This window comes from Phasianus colchicus, chromosome 4 (assembly GCF_987193195.1).
Source record: "Phasianus colchicus chromosome 4, bPhaCol1.hap1.1, whole genome shotgun sequence".
Lineage (NCBI taxonomy): Eukaryota > Metazoa > Chordata > Aves > Galliformes > Phasianidae > Phasianus > Phasianus colchicus.
The window spans coordinates 20,917,847-20,936,554 of NC_143439.1; the positions used below are offsets into that span (position 1 = coordinate 20,917,847).

At 48.1% G+C, this 18,708-nt stretch overlaps 1 protein-coding gene and 2 long non-coding RNA genes across 16 annotated transcripts in view; 1 reads left to right on the forward strand and 2 right to left on the reverse strand.

Annotated features, from left to right (window-relative positions):
* LOC116237996 (uncharacterized) overlaps positions 1 to 2,378 on the reverse strand; it is a 6,364-nt gene extending 3,986 nt beyond the window's left edge. For all 3 annotated transcript variants that reach the window (XR_016465911.1, XR_016465912.1, XR_004168847.2), the window contains exon 1: positions 2,291 to 2,378. This is a non-coding gene — a long non-coding RNA (uncharacterized LOC116237996). The remainder of the gene's footprint in view (positions 1 to 2,290) is intronic.
* LOC116237997 (uncharacterized) overlaps positions 1 to 15,303 on the forward strand; it is a 37,917-nt gene extending 22,614 nt beyond the window's left edge. For 3 of the 11 annotated variants that reach the window (XR_016465905.1, XR_004168849.2, XR_016465909.1), the window contains 6 exons: positions 1,987 to 2,578; positions 6,419 to 6,499; positions 9,772 to 9,933; positions 10,968 to 11,111; positions 12,542 to 12,582; positions 14,461 to 15,022. This is a non-coding gene — a long non-coding RNA (uncharacterized LOC116237997). The other 8 variants (XR_016465901.1, XR_016465903.1, XR_016465908.1 and 5 more) reach the window with 8 other exon arrangements.
* A 1,046-nt stretch (positions 15,304 to 16,349) lies between these two features.
* On the reverse strand, positions 16,350 to 17,446 carry HELT (helt bHLH transcription factor). 2 transcript variants are annotated; one of them, XM_031607440.2, is made up of 4 exons: positions 17,243 to 17,446; positions 17,063 to 17,167; positions 16,864 to 16,960; positions 16,350 to 16,768 (listed from the first exon to the last, which is right to left on the reverse strand). In XM_031607440.2, the coding sequence occupies exons 1-4, from the start codon at positions 17,267 to 17,269 to the stop codon at positions 16,350 to 16,352; spliced, it is 648 nt and encodes a 215-aa protein (XP_031463300.1). In that variant the 5' UTR covers positions 17,270 to 17,446. The 2 variants fall into 2 exon arrangements, with proteins under 2 accessions (XP_031463300.1, XP_089996192.1); XM_090140066.1 differs by having other exon boundaries at positions 17,063 to 17,446.
* Positions 17,447 to 18,708: the final 1,262 nt, after the last annotated feature.

Here is an 18,708-nt window from a genome sequence, read left to right on the forward strand (position 1 = left end):
AGATGGCCCAATCTAAAGGGTATTTTTATGAAGCTGGCAGCTTACCCAGTGTCTGTTTTGTGTGGGAAGTTATCTGTCCTACCTGCCTTACTTGTAAAACCAAAAGAAAATAGGTATAGTACCTGTAAGTCTATGCATAAAACAATCACCAGTGTCATTTTTGCTGCTGGATTAAGGCCTACGTTCCCCAGAAGCCAAAGAAAATCTTTCCTTCAAATTAAATAGAAATTGATCTGGGCAGGAAGTGGTATCAGTGCTTCTGTAAGCATTGGCCTTTGTGCCAGGTTTAATTTCCATGCAGTATTTCCTTTGTATAAAGTACGTCATCTACATTAAACGTATTACCCAGTAATGACTTGTGCAACCAAACAGCTTTGCAAAAGTCATGATGTTTGGCTTTTGCAGACAAGGCCTTGGACCAGGACAGGTTTTGTGTAACAAGATGTTTCCCAAATCCAGCTCAGCCCCAGATGTTAGCAGGCAATACGGTATTCATTCAGTGGCCGTCGGGGATTTTCAAGGCACATAACAAATTAATCTTCTGCTATATAAACTGAAGGTGTGAAGAGAGAGAGAAACTTTTTGTCAACACCCTCAGTTGTTTAAAACAACTGCCAGATGTGCTGTCATACTCACAATAAGTCCTTTATTTGCAAGTTTTATGTGATTCGTTGGGATGTTTATTAATATTGTGGGTGTAATTCTGCCACTTTTGGCACTGTTTGGTATCATTTATGAAGAAAAGCATTATGCAAAGAAGGAATGGCAAAATCTGAAGGCACCGTGAGAGAAATGGTGCCTTAAAGGAAGATGTTGATGGAGTAGCATCAGGAAACAGTGATGGTGCAGCCCTGGGTTTCTTTTTAACAGGAAACCCTGCTTACTGAACTAGAATGTGTGAGAAGACCTGTAGCTTAAATACTTTATCACTTGAAGTTTCTCTGAGTAGTTTACAGAAGAACCAAGGGGAGAGCCTGTTCCTGTGTCATGTAGTTCATGAAGCAGTGCAAAACCTTGGCAAAGAAAATCACATAATGCTCACCTGAGGGGAAAGGGTTTTGCAGACCAAAAGGAGAAAAAAAATCCAGAACATGATTCCACAGGAAACCCAAGTGCTGCTCTGGGACTTCTCTTCTGGGCTGCTCCTTTGCTTTCCCTCCACCTCTGGCAGCACTTTGATAGCTGCCATTGGCTCCTTTATGTTGCCAGGTTGTCATGACTTCAAAAGGATGAGCATGAAGCTGATGTGAGCTAAGAGAGGAGCCATATCCTTCCGCATAACTAGGAGGTTGGACTGTGCAGAGAGGAAAAGTGCCCAGTGATGTGGTTGTATTTCAGGGCAATAGCATTTCCCTGGTGATGCTGTGCTGGCTGAATTCTCTGTGAGACTTGGCAGCTTTTGGTGTTTTCATTAAGTAGTTACCAACAAGCCCAGTCTGAAGTTGTTTTTTTCCTTCTTACCTTCAATTTTCCCCATCTTAAACAGTAGGTTCTTAGGTTACTTCACAACCATGTTTTTATAGAGCACTCCAGGAGTAAAGAGTTGGACGTAGTGCACAGCAAAACAACCATTTTGAGCACGCTTCCTTTTCCCTACAAAGAGGCACTGAAAGCAATGGCAGGAGGATGCTGGCAAGCCAGAAGGTTGTGGGCAGGTTATTTCATGCCCTCTGCCTTTTGAGCTCACCAGCCTGTGCTCAGCCAGTGCGTCTCAGCGCCTGTGGCTGGAGGAAAAAAGTGAAATACTTTGCTGTCTCAGAATGGCTGCAGAACTGAGCAGGGATCCCCCGCTAAAGGAAACCTGTTCAGGCTACGGGTTTTTTCATGCCAGACCCTGGTTTGCCATTATTGAAACTCCACAACGAGGCGTTTACCAGCATTGTCCCTATATTTACAATACCTTTTGACTGAGATGTCTAAGAGCTTTAAACATATGCTTTGAGCAGCAGACAGTTGGGGCTGACATTTGTTACAAATCTTTTTCAGAGGGCCGTGTGGAATCGTCCTAATCCGGGAAGAGCCACTGCCTCCCTGTGTGATCTGACAGACTGACATATCACTTGACCTCGGTCACGGCAGCTGTACAACGAGGTGGAAAAGGCGGCTGACGGACAACCAGGGGATGCCTTTCAGCACAGCTTCCTCGGGCTAAACCACCGGCAAGCACACGGCTTGGCTTCTTTCTTACTCATCCATGAGTTTTAGATCAAATTCAGGTTTTGCATAGTTTCTCTTGGATTTTTTCTTTTTTCTTTAATACAGTAGAAACGAGGGTGACGCAGTAACCTACCGCTGGTTCCCTGCGGCAGAGCGGCAGCCGGGAGGCCGGCCGTTGCAGGCGGCCGTTCCCGCTCGCTGCATCGGGACTGGAAGCCGCGCTCCCCACCGTGGCGCTGCCGGGTCTGCAGGGGGCGCGGCGGCTCCGCTGCAGCTGCAGCCGCACGGCCAGCACGGCCCCCTCCCGGCGTCCTCGCGTCCCCGTCCGATGCCTTGAAACCCTCTTCGCTGCCTCGGAGGAGCGTGCCGGCACGCGAGGTGCTGTGTCCCCGACCTGAACTGAGGGCGTCTCGAAGCCGCGGTAGTTTTACCAACTGGTAGCATTTAAAACCTCGCCTTTAGGCGTTGCATTAGTTTCTCAGCAATTGTCAGCCGTTAAGTTATTGCAGCTGGGCAGATTTTTAATTAAATTGATACTCTTAGTGTTTTGTTTGTTTGTTTTCCTGGCAGATTCTAATCAATACAAACTATAGGCTGATGGCATCCTGGCTTGTATCAGGAATGGTGTGGTGAGCAGGAGTAGGCAAGTCATCCTGCCCCTGTACTCAGCACTGGTGAGGTCTCACCTCGAGTGCTGTGTTCAGTTTTGGGCACCTCCGTACAGAAGGGACATTGGAGTGCTGGAGCAGGTCTAAAGAAGGGCATCAAGGCTTGTGAAGGGCTTGGAGAATATGGCCTATGAGGAGAGACTGAAGGAACTGGGGATGTTCAGTCTGGGAAAAGGAGGCTGAGGGGAGACCTCATTGCTCTCTTCCAATATCTGAATGGTGCTTGCAGCGAGAGCAGGGCTGGTCTCTTCTCACTGGTGACAGAATGAGGGAAATGGCCTCAAGTTGTGCCAGGGTAAGTTTAGGTTGGATATCAGGAAACACTTCTTTACAGAAAGGGTTGTTAAGCACTGGAATAGGCTCCCCAGGGAGGTGGTTGAGTCACCATCCATGGATTTGTTTTAAAAGCATTTGGATGTGGTGCTCAGGGATATGATTTAGTGGAGGGTTGTTAGTTAGGGTAGTTTGGTTAGGTTGTGGTTGGACTTGATGATCTTTAAGGTCTTTTCCAACCTGAGAAATTCTATGATTCTATATTTTCACATCATTATCTCACACACAAGTGTAAGACAGATTATGCCCGTTGTCTCTGGAAGGGGCAGAGTGTCTGTATTATGATCTTCTGTAAACGTATTGAGAGGCCTCTGTTGTATCCAGCACAATTATTCCCAACTCTGCCTTCTTTTCCTGCATGTCTTATCTTCATAGCAAACTGAGCTCTATCCTGCAGGACCACTAGGAAACCTCTGGAGACAAAGACTGAGTGCCAAACATCTTTCTGATTCGCACTTTCATTCCCTGATGACACCCAAGTAGAACTGGGCTGCTGGGTAATGGAAGCTCTCCCTGCACTATTTTATCCATTAGCTCAGACACAGTTGAGAAGAATTTATACTATATGAAAGAACATACAAGTTGTGAGCAGCCACACGGTCTGAATGTTAAGGATTCATCCTTCCTCCTGCACAAAGTATTTAAGGTCATGTTTTAATATTTGAAAAACAACTCATGGACCTGAAATATTACATTTTTTAGGACTAAATGTGAACAGGGCTTCAGGGAATAGATGTGCTGCTAGTTGAAGATGCTGTAGCAGCTCTGACCCTCCAAATTTTGAAGCTGGGGACTAAATCAGTGTTTCACTGAGCAGCACTTGCACATTTTGAGTGGTATGGAAAATACAAAGTATATCTGAAACCGCATGATAACACAGAATAATTGCAGTTGGAAGGAACATCTGGGGATCATCAAGTCCAACTCTCCTGCTAAAGCTGCTTCCCTATGGTAGGCTGCAACTGTCATCATGGAACAGACCCAAAAGAGCAGATATGCACTGTGCTTAGTGCTGTGATATTTGCCTTGCTGAGTGATCAGCCTAGCCAAACTTCCTCTTCTTAAGGGTCTTTGGATCAGTTATTCATATATTTATTAGTGCAAACTCTCTGGCTTTGACAGGAATTTTTAAATAATGTCTTTCTTCACAATGTTTTGCTTTTGTATGTTTCTCTTTACAGTCTTCTGCATTTTGTCCCTTTGCCCTTAGCCTTCAGGCTGATGACTGTTCTAACAGACACCATCTAAGAATCACCATCCATTCAAATACACTTCATCTGTTGTTCTTTCTTGTTATAAAGGCATCTTGTGCTTTAGTGAAGTCTTTAGATCTGTTAGGAAAGGTCTTTTATCAAAAAGGCAAAAATTTGACACTTAAGAGACTCATTTTATCACTTTGTCTACCTTTTAATCATTGAGGAGCTGTAAAAATCTAGGCACCCAGCTGAACATAAAAACATCGCACCAGTTTTGCATTGGCTTCACTCCTATCCATATACAGAATGCCTTTACATGGAAAAGGCAAACGTCCCAGGAGTCTGTAAGAAGTAGGCTGTAGATGTTGCAGCTTGAATTCATGAGAGGACTTCCCTGAAGCCTGAATCACCTCTCTCCAGCTCAAAGGAGAGCCCAGCCTTCCCTCTTTCGTAAAGGTTGGTACAATAGCTAGTTATGCTCTTTTACCTTCTGTGTTTTAAAAATGCCAGGATGCTGAGAAGCTCTAGGAAGAATGGCTCTGTACATCCAAATCATAAACTAATGATAGAATTAAAGGAAACAATGTGAAGCCATGATACATCTTAAAAAACCCCAAAGCAATAGGTGCTTGAATGTCTGACCTGCATGCATGAAAGTAGAGGCAGAAATAACGCATAAACTCATTCTTTGTCCCTTGGCAAGGATGAGACTGTAGCATAGTCTTTTGAACTTAGTGAGTTTTGAGCTTAGTGTCCTGCAGTCTGCTCCATATGGTTTCTGAATTTAAAATAGGTGGGATTTTTGTTTGCTTGTTTGTTTTTAATAAGAGAGCACTGAAATAAACCCAGAATGTTAGAGAAGTGTGATTTTAATAATGATCAGCAGCATGAGATCTCTACTTTCCACTCAGTCCTGTTGTCCATCTGAAAAGCTTTTCCACAGGAGGAGCTCTGAGAAACCTTTGGTAATTTTATATCCTGTATTGACTTGACAAAAAGGGCATTTGCTCACAAGATTCCCTTCAAGGCTAAGTGTTGAATTCTTGGCATTCCCAGAAGACTTATGTTGAATTGTATGAATTTAGCTCTTTGCCTATGTAACTATGGAAAGCTCTGGATGTGCCAGGGTCTCCCTGCTCTAGTTTGTCCATATTCTATTGCTTAGATCTGCCTATCTAGTGTCTTCATAGTCTCCTTACTACAGCTTCATGAATCAGTCTGGGCCATAGGTGCCAGAAATAGTTAATGAGTGGCTGCTGTGCAGTCAGGGGGCAACTGCGTATGTGTAGAGCAAAGGGGAATGTCTCCTGGGCATCCTTTGGCCAAGAGTGCTGATGAGTGCTTAAACTAAGACAGTGTAAGCCAGAGACAATGCAGACAAATTGGATGGTCTTTGGAAATTCAGTACTATACTGTGCCCTTATTACTACTAGTAAGTATTTCGCTTGTGAGCTGAGGCTCTCTCTGTATGAAATAATGAGCAGGAAGATGGCTGGGTTGTGCAGCTTGTGCCTGAGACTGCAGTTTGTGGCTGAGCTATCAGTGCTATGTGGCTCTGAAAAAAGGCAGCTGCGGCTTTTGGCTCATGCCATTTCCAAAGGCACTGAGGAGAAGCAACGTGGAATACTGTGTACAAATATGAGCATAGCATTCCTGACAAAGTTGCCCGAGTACCTTTTACAGTGGTATGAAAGTGGTTCTCACTAAAGATATCTCAGCTGCTATGAGTAAGAACTAGATATGCCTTTTTCAAAAATGGGCCAAAACTGGAGAAAATGTTGAGATTTTATGCCCACGTGACCAAGGGAAAAGAGAAAGAAAAATATGGGGAGGGATTAGAATGCTTAGTTTCTTTAAATTGGCAAAATTGGTAATGAGAGAGGTTATGGTGGTTGTCTGTATGTGCAAAAGCTTTTAAAAACTGGGGACTATAAGATTTTGTCTTAGCAGATTGGCAGACTAGATTTTTAATGGAGCAGAAAAGATCATCTAATCTATATCAAATCAAAGTAAACAGTTTCATCTGACTCAACTTGAGCAGGTATGTTTGTATTCTCTTTTCAGTAAGGCATCCTGGCAGCCTGTGTAGTAAGACCATAGCTCAGCAAGCTCCTGATTGCAGCATGTCCCAGCAGGCTGCAGAAGGTAAGTGATAGCTTGTTTGTGATGTGCTGGTGTTCATATCAGGCAAATTCATCCTTACTCATTAGCATTCAAGGGAGAAAGGAAAGCTGTTTGTAGGCTGACTTTCTGCATAACCTGTGTTTTTGGCTTGGTCTGAGAAATTCTTTCCCTGACCTTTTAATTGGAGGCAGTGTTTTAGATTTAGTATTATTAAAGATGTTTGCTCTTTAGAATACCTTTTATTTTTCTTGTTATTACCCCTTACTCCCAAGTGGCATAAAGAGTGCTGTGTTTTGAGAAGAGGACACAAGAATGGCTCAGACAAGAGAAATAAGAGCAAAGCTGAAGTATGTAAGGTAGCATTCTACACAAACCTGCTTGTCTTGTTTCAAGATGCATAGATTTCTGTCCATCTTGTCGAGCAGTTCTGTTATCCCCAGTAGCTCCTGATGATTGTTCTGAGGAAAGATAATTCATCGTCCTGCCAAAATACCTACAACCCATTTCTGGATTTAAGGAGAAATCTTCCTTACCAGTTGGAGTCAACCTTCAAGTATGTCCCTGCCGAAGGACGTAAAACCCAGCAGGACTCCCTTATCAGATGGCATTAACTGATGTGGTGCTGTCATTTTCGAAACATTTGACTTCTTGGCTCCAACCCCCATGCTGAGATCTCATGTTCCTTTTTTCCCCAGGGTCATGTCTTACACAGAGTCCCCACTGTGGCTTTGCTCTGCTGGGTCAAGGGAAACATGAGATGACAATTTTTGCCCTTTCCTGTTAATGGTTAAAATTATAGAAGGGGTAAGAAGAGGTCTGTATGGATTTCATCTTTAAGATTGATTTTATAATGACAGGGGAACATGGAAAGACGGACCCATTCCAAGGCTTTTGGCTTCCCACACCTTTCAGAAAGGGACAGCAGGATGACACCTCAGAGGCTCTGTATCTGTCCCAGATTGTGACTGTTTTCTTGTGAAGAGCAAATGTGTCATTCAAAGAGTGCCTGGCAAAAGCTTCTTCTAGTTCTGCAGCAGCGGCACGGGAAATATTTCATGCATGTAGAAGATGGAGCATCCCTGTAGACAGTTGTTTTCTGCAACCTTTTGCAAGTTTGGGGAAAAGCTATTAAGTACTGTTTCTCTTTCTTTCTTTAAAAAAAGACAGAGAGAAAGCCTGCATTTTCTGCCATTTCCCAAGAGGCTTTTTATCTGTTTAAACCAACTAGGGATTTTTCACATATTGACATAAGCATTCATTTGCTAATTTGCTGGACATTAAACTGCACAGCATTCTTGAATGAGGCTGGAATACTTGGGTACTTAGTGCTGCTCAGACCCCGCATCATTCCCAGTACACATATGGTTTTCCTCCTCTATCTCCTAGATAAAAGTCACTGTTTGATCGCCTTAAGGGAAAGAATGAGTTAAATGGACCAATATTTTAGCCTTGGCTCTAAAACTGGGCCTTTTCAGAAACTCCTCAGCACCTGCAGCAGCTAGGTCATTTGCACATACATAAATAAATAAATTAACAATGAATAAATAATTTAATCCCACCACACAATGCCACCTTGCAGATCTGATCCTTTGCTCCCAGTGAATTTGTCCATTCCTAATTCTTTTTGATAAAGTCCTCAGATACTTGCTGACTGTCAGTCTAATTTTCTTATTGTTTTCGCTTGATTAGTTCTGTATGACCTAAGGTCGCCCTTAAAATCCACATCTCTCGTGAAGACTCCGAAAGGCCTTCTTTTTTTTCAAAGGGATGGAAAGTGCCTGCCATTTCTCCGGACAAAAGCCTGGAAGGTTTTCAGTTATTAGCCTCCTGAAGCAGCCCTTTCGCTCACCCAAGCGCAAAAAAAACTCATTAGGGGGCACCTTTCTTTCTGCCTTCTTCATCTGATGCATGTAGGGTTTACGTGTTTCAAGATTTTCAGGTCTAGGATGGATTTGGCCAGCCTCCCTTTTAACCCTGCCGGACTGTGGTTACGCCCTGGGCAGAGATTGGTTGTATCTCTGTGCACTGAAGCACCTGGACATGCTTCGTCCTTTCAGCAGCTGTTTTACAGCCCACTGGTCTGCTGTTCTGTTGAGCACTTCTCGTACAGCACTGCCATACCTGTGCCTGCCTTTTAAGAAGAAAAGCATCCCAACAGTATACTGGCAGATATTACAGTAATGAATAGTTCTTGCTTACCTATGATGTTTACTGAGGGTATAATTGATACAGTTGTCCACAAAAGAAATCGTAATTGCAAGGACAAGTCGCATCAAACCGGGAAGTGTTTTCTCTTTCAGAAAGGGGCTGCCTGGTCTCTGATGAGAGATCTCTACTTTGCCTGGGATCTGAGCCTGAAGAGAAGAAATACACAGGAGCAGAAGGAAGATAAACAGGGCCAGATAGAGAGCAGCACCAGTGGAATTCTTGTGGACAAATACTTTGTGTCTTGCTCCTGCAACAATATTTCTCCTTGTCCTGTCTTGAAGAGCAGCTGCTCTTCCACTCCCCTGGGTTGAAACCTGTTTTGGAAAGCTCAGGGCTGTAGCTAAGGTCTCAGTTCCAAGCGTGTGGATGACAGTTTTGTAGCCACTAGTCTTGCTACAGCCTGTTTTCAAGGCCAAGTGAAATTCTCTTTCTTAGTTTGGAAGAACACACTGTTGCAACCACTATTTATTTTTTTGCCAGTTCCTCTGAAATCCCCATGTTACTGACAATTTACTTCCACCTCTTTTTTACCAGTTCCTCTGAAACCTGAGGGAGATCAGCCCTCCATAAAATCAAGCCAGCCAGGTGCATAAGGCTGGACCTGTGTGCAAATCCTTGCAGGTTCTGTACCACCAACTGCATTACTCTTTCTGTTGGCATAAATTCTGACCAGCTGTTAGCTTGAGATTAGTGTAAAATAGTGTGGAAGCTATGTGACGAGGAGAAATTGTGTCAGCTTGATACCAGGCAGTCTTGTTTATAAGTTTCTGCATCAGTGTCCTTTCCACCCAAACAATTTAGAGGTATTCAAACTTTCTGAATAAACTTGACCCATTAGTTAAAAAGAAGCTTGAAGCTTTAGATGAAATTAACTCCTAGTGTCTCATTCAGAACACTGTGTGCATTCTGTTGAAGAAATCCTACTAAAAATAAGCTAAAACCATGCTGGGTGATGCTCTGCCTGGAGCTCCACTCAGTGTCTCACACAGAGAGAAAAGAATTGGCTTCCATTGAAACCTATTGCCACTGGCAAACCTCTACTATGTACGTACTTTAAAATAAGCATTTTCTGATTCTGTGTGCAGGTTGTTCATACATAGAGTTCCTGAAGCCCTTTGCTTCTTTTTGACCATGTGTAAGAATGGGAGGGGAGTACCATAGCTGTTGTCATGCAGGCATCTCGAAGGTAAACCAGTGCCACAGGAGCTTCTGAGTGTGGTATTTTGACAACCAGACTACGGAGAAAGGTACGCTGGCTTTCACTGAGTGGCTGATGGTTTTGTTTGAAATAGTGCTTGCTGGAGGAAAATAATAAAAAGACGTTATTTCCCCCCCTGAAATTCTTCCCACCTTTTCCACCTCTTCTAGCAGTACAGGCAACAAGTACAATAGAAACATCTGTCATAGGATAAACAGCCTCTGGGGTAGCCTTAAACATTTGTGAGCTGTTCAGTTCATCAGATTCACTTGCTACACCTTCAGTCTGCATAGCAGACACACAAGAAGAGAGACTTTTTTTTTTTTTTTTAATGAGCAACAAGTCTTGCAGGTGAAATAGAGAAAGATTTTAGTTGGCAAAGCTGCTGAAGACTGAGCTGAACTTCTCATGATGAAACATGGAGAAGTATAGCCCCTCTGAAATACCTGTGCAGATAAGTAAGATTACGTGGCAGGCAGCAGTAAGGGTGGGATTCAGCTGCCCTGATTTTTTCCCCTGCCTATATATGTGAATATGACCTATTGATCCTGCATTCCTTCTTGATTCAAAAGAAGGAAAGAGACATGTTCCAAGACACATCAGCTCATTTTAAGGGAAAGTCTGAAATTGGTCTGGTCAATCACCCACTGGAAAGGCCTGTTTTTCCCTCTGGAGTAGAAAAAGAGTTTAGAGTGATTAATTCACTCTTGCACCTCTACCCTCAAGACATTTAATGCTTGATTAAAATCAGCTGCTCACGAGTTTTAGTACATCCTTCTATTAGCAAACCACTGAAAGGTTTTTCCTTTATGGTATGACTTTGCCTTGTGACAAAATAAGTTTTTAAAGAACCTGAATGAAAAAATCCCATTGGTCTCATCCCATCCTTGGTTGTTTGTTTGTTTTTTATCTGGTAAAGAATTAAACTCACCAGCATCCTATCGGTGGACCTACAGGCATGCTATATCCTTACCTTACAATAAGGCAATTCTGATGAGGTGCTAAATGGGGCTTTGTGCTCTAGAATATAATTGTCATTTTCCCAAAATAATTTATCTTGTTTTTTTCTTTTTCTGTTTGCAGTTATGGTGACTAGAAGACTCTTTGAAGAGTCTTTAAGAAGCATGTTGGCAGCTGAATTTCAATCCATCCCAAATCTCCACAGCTTCCTGCTAAAAGAGGATGAAATTGACCACATGCTCTCAAAATTCATCTCAGTCTGAAAAGGCAAGTTAATTGCAAATCCAGTTTGGAAAAAAAAAAATTATAACAAACAAAAAGCAAAAAAAATAATTTTCAGAACTGCTGCAAGTTAGAATATTCCTTTGAGAAGAATAACAGCCTTTATATTCTCCCAGTTGCCTATGCTTCTAGCTACATCATTTATACATCTTATTTATATCCCCTGTCCATTGATTGTGGGTCATATCAATACTCTATGTTGTTTTGTGGAGAGGTGCTAGAAACTCTTTCTGAGAGCTTAAAGCAAAGCTGAAAATAAGACAGTTACTGACTGTATGTAACATATGTTATGTGACTAAGAAAATGAGCTCTCTGAGAAGGAGTGGCTACGTTGCTCTGCGGAGCAGCAGATTGATTTGAGAAGGTGAAATATTCAAGCTGCTTTGCTGCTGGGAGCCTCCTCACAACAGAAGAGGGTTCCTTTGGCCTCACAGAGTTAGTTTGAATCCTGCACGTGCATGTAAGAGAGTAGATTATTTTGCCTAGTTGTGTCATCTTTTCTTCTTGGGGGAACAGTTCATGCCTTCAGTATAGCAGGCAGTAGGGCCTGCTCTGCAGTTGTTCTGCACATGACTTCACTTTCACCATCAGAGTAACTGAGTGTTTAGGACCAAGGTAGGTTACTTACTTTCCATACACCTTTGCAAACACAGGGCTGTGTGGCTTAATTAGCAAATTGAGCACCAGGAGCCACCGAAATATGGATCACTTACCTGTTTGGTAAGGTCTGTGCTGAGGCAGCTCCATCATGCCTCCTCCTCATGGAAACAGCTCTAGCTTCAGGGCTCTCCAGAGAGCTTTGTCTGCTTTCAGGAGTTAAGGATTTGGTCCAGAATGTACACAAGTAGCTTGTTTGTTTCATGCAGACAGTAATTTGTAACCAACTTAAGCACTGGTATCCTTTAGCAACATTTAATTGTTTTCATGCATCGTAGCCATCTAACAGGTTTTATTTGGCTTTCTGCACCAAAAAATGTACTTCTGGTCTTGTTCTTTTTCCAAATACTTTCCCTCCTTCTCCAGGCATCAAACAGGATTTACAAAACTTTCAGTAATAAAACTCCAATAAAAGGTGGGGTTTTTTTTGTTTTTTTTTTTAATCTCTCTCTTTTTTTTTAAAGAAACGAGAAGGTAATGTATGAATAAAGTGTGTGATGTAAGAAAATTATTACTACATCCTTCTACAAAAAGAGGTTTTATAGTGGAACATGCAGGACTGGTTGATTTCCTTAGAACTTTCCAATATACATTTGTGTTGTATGTAATGTATATTGTTTCAGGTTCTCCAAAGGCTTGTAAAAATGTGTAGTCTGTGCTTGATGAATCTCATTGATCCCTGTTAGATTTTCTCTTTTTGAAAGTGAAGTCATGTGAGGTTTGTTCTGTAGGTTTTACTGTTGTTGTTCTTTCTACAGATCTCAGTCCTGAAAACCCAGCAGTGGATTTGGAAGTAAAGGTGAATTGTTTCTGTCCTATATCCTTTGACAGCAAAATTCTACACCTTAACATTCACTCACAGCTATGGTGATGTCGCTGTTCTAAGTCAGTAAGGTTGTACAGGTGGACATTTTACTTTGGGGGAAAAATTAACAAAAAGATCCATCCTGTATCTTAGCCATAAAATACTGACCCTTGCAGGCTGATTTCTGCGAATTCATCCTCTGGAATGGCACTAATGCAGCATACGTGGGAAGTTATGAGGCTCCAGCAAACCCACATTTAAGCAAAGAATCAGCACACTCTACTAGGAAATGCTGAGAAAAACAAAACTGAATCCAACTAAATGGTGGCAGAGATCCTATATAGGCTTGATGTGTATGTAGGGCCTCCTTTCAGTATCTAAAGGGACTGTAAGAAGGAAGGGGACAGACTCTTTAGCGGGGTCTGCTGTGACAGGACAAGGGAAAATGGTTTAACACTAAAAGAGGGGAGGTTTGGACTGGACATAAGGAGGAAGTGTTTTACACTAAGGGAGGTGAAGCACTGGCACAGGTTGCCCAGAGAGGCGGTGGATGCCCCATCCCTGGAGACAGCTCAGGTCAGGCTGGAGGGGCTCTGAGCACCTGAAGGAGCTGTAGGTGTCCGTGTTCAGTGCAGGGCAGCTAGACCAGATGGCTTCAAAGGTTCCTTAAACTCAAATGGTTCTATGATTCTGTGGTACTACAATTCATTTGCATGGTACCCAAAGCACATGCATGTCCAGGGGAGGAGTATGCTGGTGTGAGGGCAGTAGTCCTCCCTCCCTCTTCCCTGGATGGAGAAAGGACCCCAACCTTGTCACTGTCTGGAGCTCAACTTCATGCTTGCAATTCAAAGTTGGAAGTCTCCTATTTGATGTCCTGAGCCCAAGCCTTAGTCACCTTATGCCTTTCAGAGGGCTAACCAGGGTACACTGTTTCCTTTGAATTCAACAGAAGTGGCTTCATAGGGACAGAGAGATTATGAACGTGCTCTCCCAAAGAAGAGGACCCAGGTTTTAGCCTCAAAGACTTCAAGCCTGAGACTTCAGCTTCCTAGAAGAATGCCTAAGCCTAGGGCTAGGGAGAAGGAGCCACAGGCTGCTGAGCCACTGAAGGCACTTCCTGCCATAAGGTTGGCTGGGAAGGCTTGGGTTGAGCTGTATCCTCCTCTAAATGCCTGCACCTTTCAAGGGCTGACAATGTGGGTGTGTGTTGAGGTTCATAGCTGAGTTCAGAGCCATTGGGTGACTGTGAGTCTCCAAATATAGGATTGCAGTGTGAGTGGATGTAACTCCTCCCACAGGCTCTGGGTTCAGCCCTCAGCCACCACAATGTTCACCAAACAATTAATGGCTGAGTTGTGGACCCCAACACGTGTTCCCTGTTCCCTTGCAAGATGCCCTCAGTAAGGAAGGCTTTTATTATTATTATTATTATTATTATTATTATTATTATTATTATTATTATTATTACATACTCATTTCCTAGAAGAGGACTGCACTTTTAGGTATGTATTAGTTATTAAAAATTAAATTGCCTTTAAACTTTTATAGCATATCTCTGAAACTTCAAAATTTTTCTAGAAAGAGTATTTATTTGCCTGACTAACTGCATTACTGCTGCTGAGATATACTGCACATTTCTGTCGCTGTAGTGTGAAGATGAATGTTAAAAATGTTTCATACATTCAACTGGATTTGGTATTCTGAGTTGGAATCTCCTGAGTTACTCCTCTTTCCTCACATTTGGTGTATGTGATGTTGCTGTCTCTCACCTTTGTTAGGAGTTTTGGTTTAATGTGCCACTGTGTGGCATGGGGGTAGGTATCAGAGCTTTAACCTGTGTATGTATTAAAATGCAGTTCTTTTTGCTAGAAATAAATGTGATGATGTCAGAGGGGATGGACACAGCAGGCACATCTGTGAGCTCCACTTCTTGCAGCTCCTGCTCAGCAAACACACACCGGTCAGCTGGGAGGTCTCCTTCCCACAGACCATCTTTGCAGGTGAGTTGCTGGTAAGTGCGCACTGCTCCAGCACTAATGATCCAAACGAGGCAGCAGGGAAAGAAGCTGCTGTGGGTAGGGAGGGCTTTGCACCCAGTTGCCACAGACCCTATGCTCTCCTGGTGCGAGCAGTGTGACCCTGGTGGAATCACAGCCACAGAATGGCAGGGGTTGGAAGGGACCGCAAGCGATCATCGGGTCCAACTTCCGTGCTAAAGCAGTTCCCTGCAGTAGGTGGCACAGGTAGGCGTCCTCTGTGCTGTAGGGGACCAGGAGTGTGGTGGCATCCCATGGAGCAGGGACACCAGGAGTCACAGACCGACCGGAATTCTGCTGCTGTGGGACAAGGGGTCATAGCGGTACCCAAAGTCAAATAAAAAGAACCTTGTCATCAGCTGACAAATTATCCTGAAATTACTCTGCTTGCTTCAACTTAGGGGCAACTCTGTGGCACGGGCTCTGTGTCCGAGGGTGGGAAGCACTGCAGCCGTGGTTGTGCACGAGGGCTGCTGCAAAACCATGGGAAGAAGGAAGCACTCTGCTCTGTGCTATGGGCACTCAGCTCACAAACCTGCTTCACAGTGAAATAAGCATGACATGAGAACGTTCCTGCTGGTTGTGGGCCTGTTCAGAATGTAAACTCTGAATGTCGAGTGGATGGATGCAAGCTGCTTGTGTGTCTCTGTGACCTAACCGGAGGTGGTTTATTCCTGCAATAGCTCAAATAAATCCTTCCGATAAATCAGTGAGTTGGAGACGTTTTCAGTAACACAACGTTGCAGAGATGAGCGTAACCTCAGCTACTGCCCAGGTGAGTGACAGCTGCGTCAGTGTGAGCTGCAGAGCACCCGGGGCGGGTGGGGATGAGCCGAGGGGTGGTGTGGGGCCGAGGGGCGCGTGTGCGGGGCTGCGGGAGGCTTATCGCCGGGTCATTGTGCAGCCGGAGGGGTTTATCCTCCGCGGCCAAATGAAAACGGAGAGGACAAAAAAAAACATCCCGGATAGCAACATTCGAGATACAAAGACTGTCACGGGCCAGTGCGAGTTGGCAAAATTGTATGTAAATGACGGCAGTTTTGTCCGTGGTGGCCCTCTGCTAATCCCAGAGAGAAAATCTACTTAGCCGGGGAAGTTCTGTCTGATTTGGTTAACAGTGCCCGAAATGAATCTATTAATAATTTATACGTCCAGGGAAACACTGTATCTTTAATGCTACAATGCCAGAGGGGAGGAAGGGGTCACACACCCGCTCAACGCTCGGAGCACAACTCGCGCGGTGTCCCGTTAGCACGGCGAGGGCGCCCGGGGCCGCGGGCCGGAGCTGTTCCCTCCCGCACGGCCCTTCCCCGCTCTTCCACGGCGGCACTTCGGACGGGAGGCACGCTCTGCGCACGGCGCGTTGCGGCGGCGAACTGTCCGTCCGTCCGTCCGTCCTTCCGTTCGTCAGCCCGTTTGCCCGCGCGCAGAGGCGCGGACGGTTCACGGACTGCGGTCATCCAGCGGCGCGCCCGGCTCGCAGCCCCGCACCGGGACGCGGGGGGGGCCCCGCGGGCGATCGGCTCTGCACCTCCTCGGCCCGCCCCGCTCCGGGCCCCGCACCGAGCCGCGGCGCGGGCGATGCGTGCCCAGTGCGGGGCGAGGCGCCGCGCCCCGTTGCTCCGTGCCGGGGGAAGCCGAGGAAGCTCCCCACAGACACGCGGGGCCGCGGCCGCAGCTTTCTTCCGGCGCCGTCCAGGTGGAGTCCGCGGCGCCGCGGCCCTATAGCACGGCGGGGGGGTGCTGGCCGGGCGGCAGCCCGAAGGCGCCGGGGGGCGGCGGACCCAGCAAGCCGAGGTAGCGGCGCTCCAGGCCCTGCGCGGACGGGAGGAAAGCGGCGCGCTGCTGCCCGGGGCCGCCCAGGGCCGCGGGGGCGGGCAGGGGGCCGTACGGCCACGGGAAGGGCTCGGCGGGGCCCGGCGGGCGCTCGGGGGGCGGCGGGAAGGCGGCGTCGGGCTCCGGCTGCGCGGCGAGGAGCGGCTCGGCGGCGAAGCGCGCCTTGGACTGCAGGAAGGCGAGGATGCGGGCGTACTTGGTGTCCTTGGTCTCCATCCGCTCCACCGTGGTCAGGTAGTGCACCAGGTTCTTCATGCACTCGTGGTAGCCGTAGTGGAAGTAGTTGGCGAACTCGGAGAGCAGCTCTGCGGGACGGGGCGCGGCGGGGCGCGGCTCCGCTCAGCGGGGAGCGGGGAACGGGGCCGGGCCGCCCCGCCGCGCCCCCCGCGCCCACACCTACCCTTCTCCCTGCCGCGGGGGAAGTCGGCCGAATGCAGCGCCCGCAGGTACTGCACCGTCATCTCCAGGATCTCCGCCTTCTCCAGCTTGCCCGAGCCCTGCAATGCGCCGCGCCGTCAGCCCGGCCCCGCGCCGCGCCGCGCCCCGTCCGTCCCGTCCCGTCCCGTCTCCTCCCGCCCCGCCCCGCCGCCCGCGCCCACCTGCTTGGCCAGCGCCAGCGGCACGGTGCGGCCCAGCTCCGCCAGGCACCGGTTGATGCGGTCCCGCCGCCGCTTCTCGATCACTTTGTGGGACACGGGCGTCCTCTGCAAAACAGGCGGCGCGTCACGGGCCGCGGCGGGGACCCTCGGGGCGCGCGGTGCGGGCGGCCCTGCGCTCACCCTGCGCTCCTTGAGGCCCGAGGCCATGGCGGCAGTGCGGGGCAGCGCCGCGGGGCCGCTTATAAAGCCGCCGCGCCTGGGGGGGACGGGGCCCCCACGGGCCCCTGAGCCCAGAGGATTAGGGCGAGCCGCGCCGCGCCGGGGAATGTATGCATTAAAGATCAGGGGCGAGCGGGAAGGAAGGGGCGAGGGCGAGGGAAAGAAGGGCCGGGGGGGCCGCCCCCCGCTTCCCCCGCGTTCCCCCCCCCCGCCCCGGCCCGCACGTGACGCCCACGAGCGGGGCAGGGCCGGGCCGGGTCGGGCGCGGCGTGCGGGGCGCGGCACCACCTCCCCGCGGCACCGCACCGCCCCGCCGGGCCGCGCTGACCGCCTCGTGAAGCCTGTCCAGAGTCATTACAGTAATTAAGTAAGCCCTTAATAGGCTGTTCCGCCCGACGGCGGGGAGAGTCCCCGGAGCCGGAGTGGCCCCGTTTGTTCGCCGGCTTTTCTCACGCGCCGCGGTGACACGGGCGGCTTTATGAGCGCTGGCAGCGCGGCTTTGTGCCGGCGCTCCGTGCGGCGGGGCACCCGGCAGGTGTGGGCCCTCGGCTGGCACACGCCCCCCCGCCCCGCTCCCCCCCCCCCCCGGGGCCGCGGGCGGCTGCGGGCGGCCTTTGGCACACGACGCCGTTTTTTGTGTCGGCGCGGCCGCGGGCCGGGCCCCCCCGCCCCGCGCTGGAGAGGCCCAATTTGTAGCCTATTATCCTATAGGAAAATGTGCCATTGAGGAGCGTGAATGGTCGCATCGGGCCGAAATTTTAATAATGCGGGGCGAAGAAAAGAGGGGCAAATAAAGCGGGGCCCGCAGCTGGCCCGGAGCGCATTGTGCGCCGTCACCTGCGAGCGGGGTCGCCGACAGACCCGCCATTCATTTGCCTAATTTTGGTCAATTTAACAAACTTCGGGAGAAATTATTGTGGCATTGTCCGCCGGAGTAAAGCTTTCTGATCGAATTAACAGCGTGTTTTGATCCGGTAAATGTCATTAGAAAGAAAGAAACAATCGCGTTTAAAGGGGGGCTCCGCGCGGACCGCGCCAAGTGGAGACGCGGCGCGCACAGCTCACAAAGGGAGCACGGAACGGCCACAGGGCACTTTTGTACGCTCACATTGCCGAGGGGTTGTACACAAAAAGGCATTATTTCATACTTGAATACGTTTAATCCAACAATTGTCTATTTTCCGCAAACATATTTTCACAGCTTTCTCGGCTCCCCTCTCCGCCGCCCGCCCGCGCCCCGCGCTGCCGAGCGCACACGGCTTCCAACTCCTCTGCCCGGCCCGGCCCGGCCCGGCCCGGCCCGACCCGACCGCGGGCCTACCCCGCACCCCGCCCCGCCGTCGGGCCCCGCGCCGCCGCCGCCGCCGCCTCCCCGCGCCCCGCCGCCCCCCCCCCGGCCCCGCCGGCCGTGCGCCCCGCGCCGCACC

Excerpts from the sequence above, each read along its gene's own strand:
- HELT (XM_090140066.1), bottom strand. The coding sequence starts at position 17,269 with ATGGCCTCGGGCCTCAAGGAGCGCAGGGTGAGCGCAGGGCCGCCCGCA. Across the intron at positions 16,961-17,062 it reads CGCTGGCGCTGGCCAAGCAG|GGCTCGGGCAAGCTGGAGAA; the intron begins GTGGGCGCGGGC and ends GGCGCATTGCAG. Across the intron at positions 16,769-16,863 it reads CCCCCGCGGCAGGGAGAAGG|AGCTGCTCTCCGAGTTCGCC; the intron begins GTAGGTGTGGGC and ends CCCGTCCCGCAG.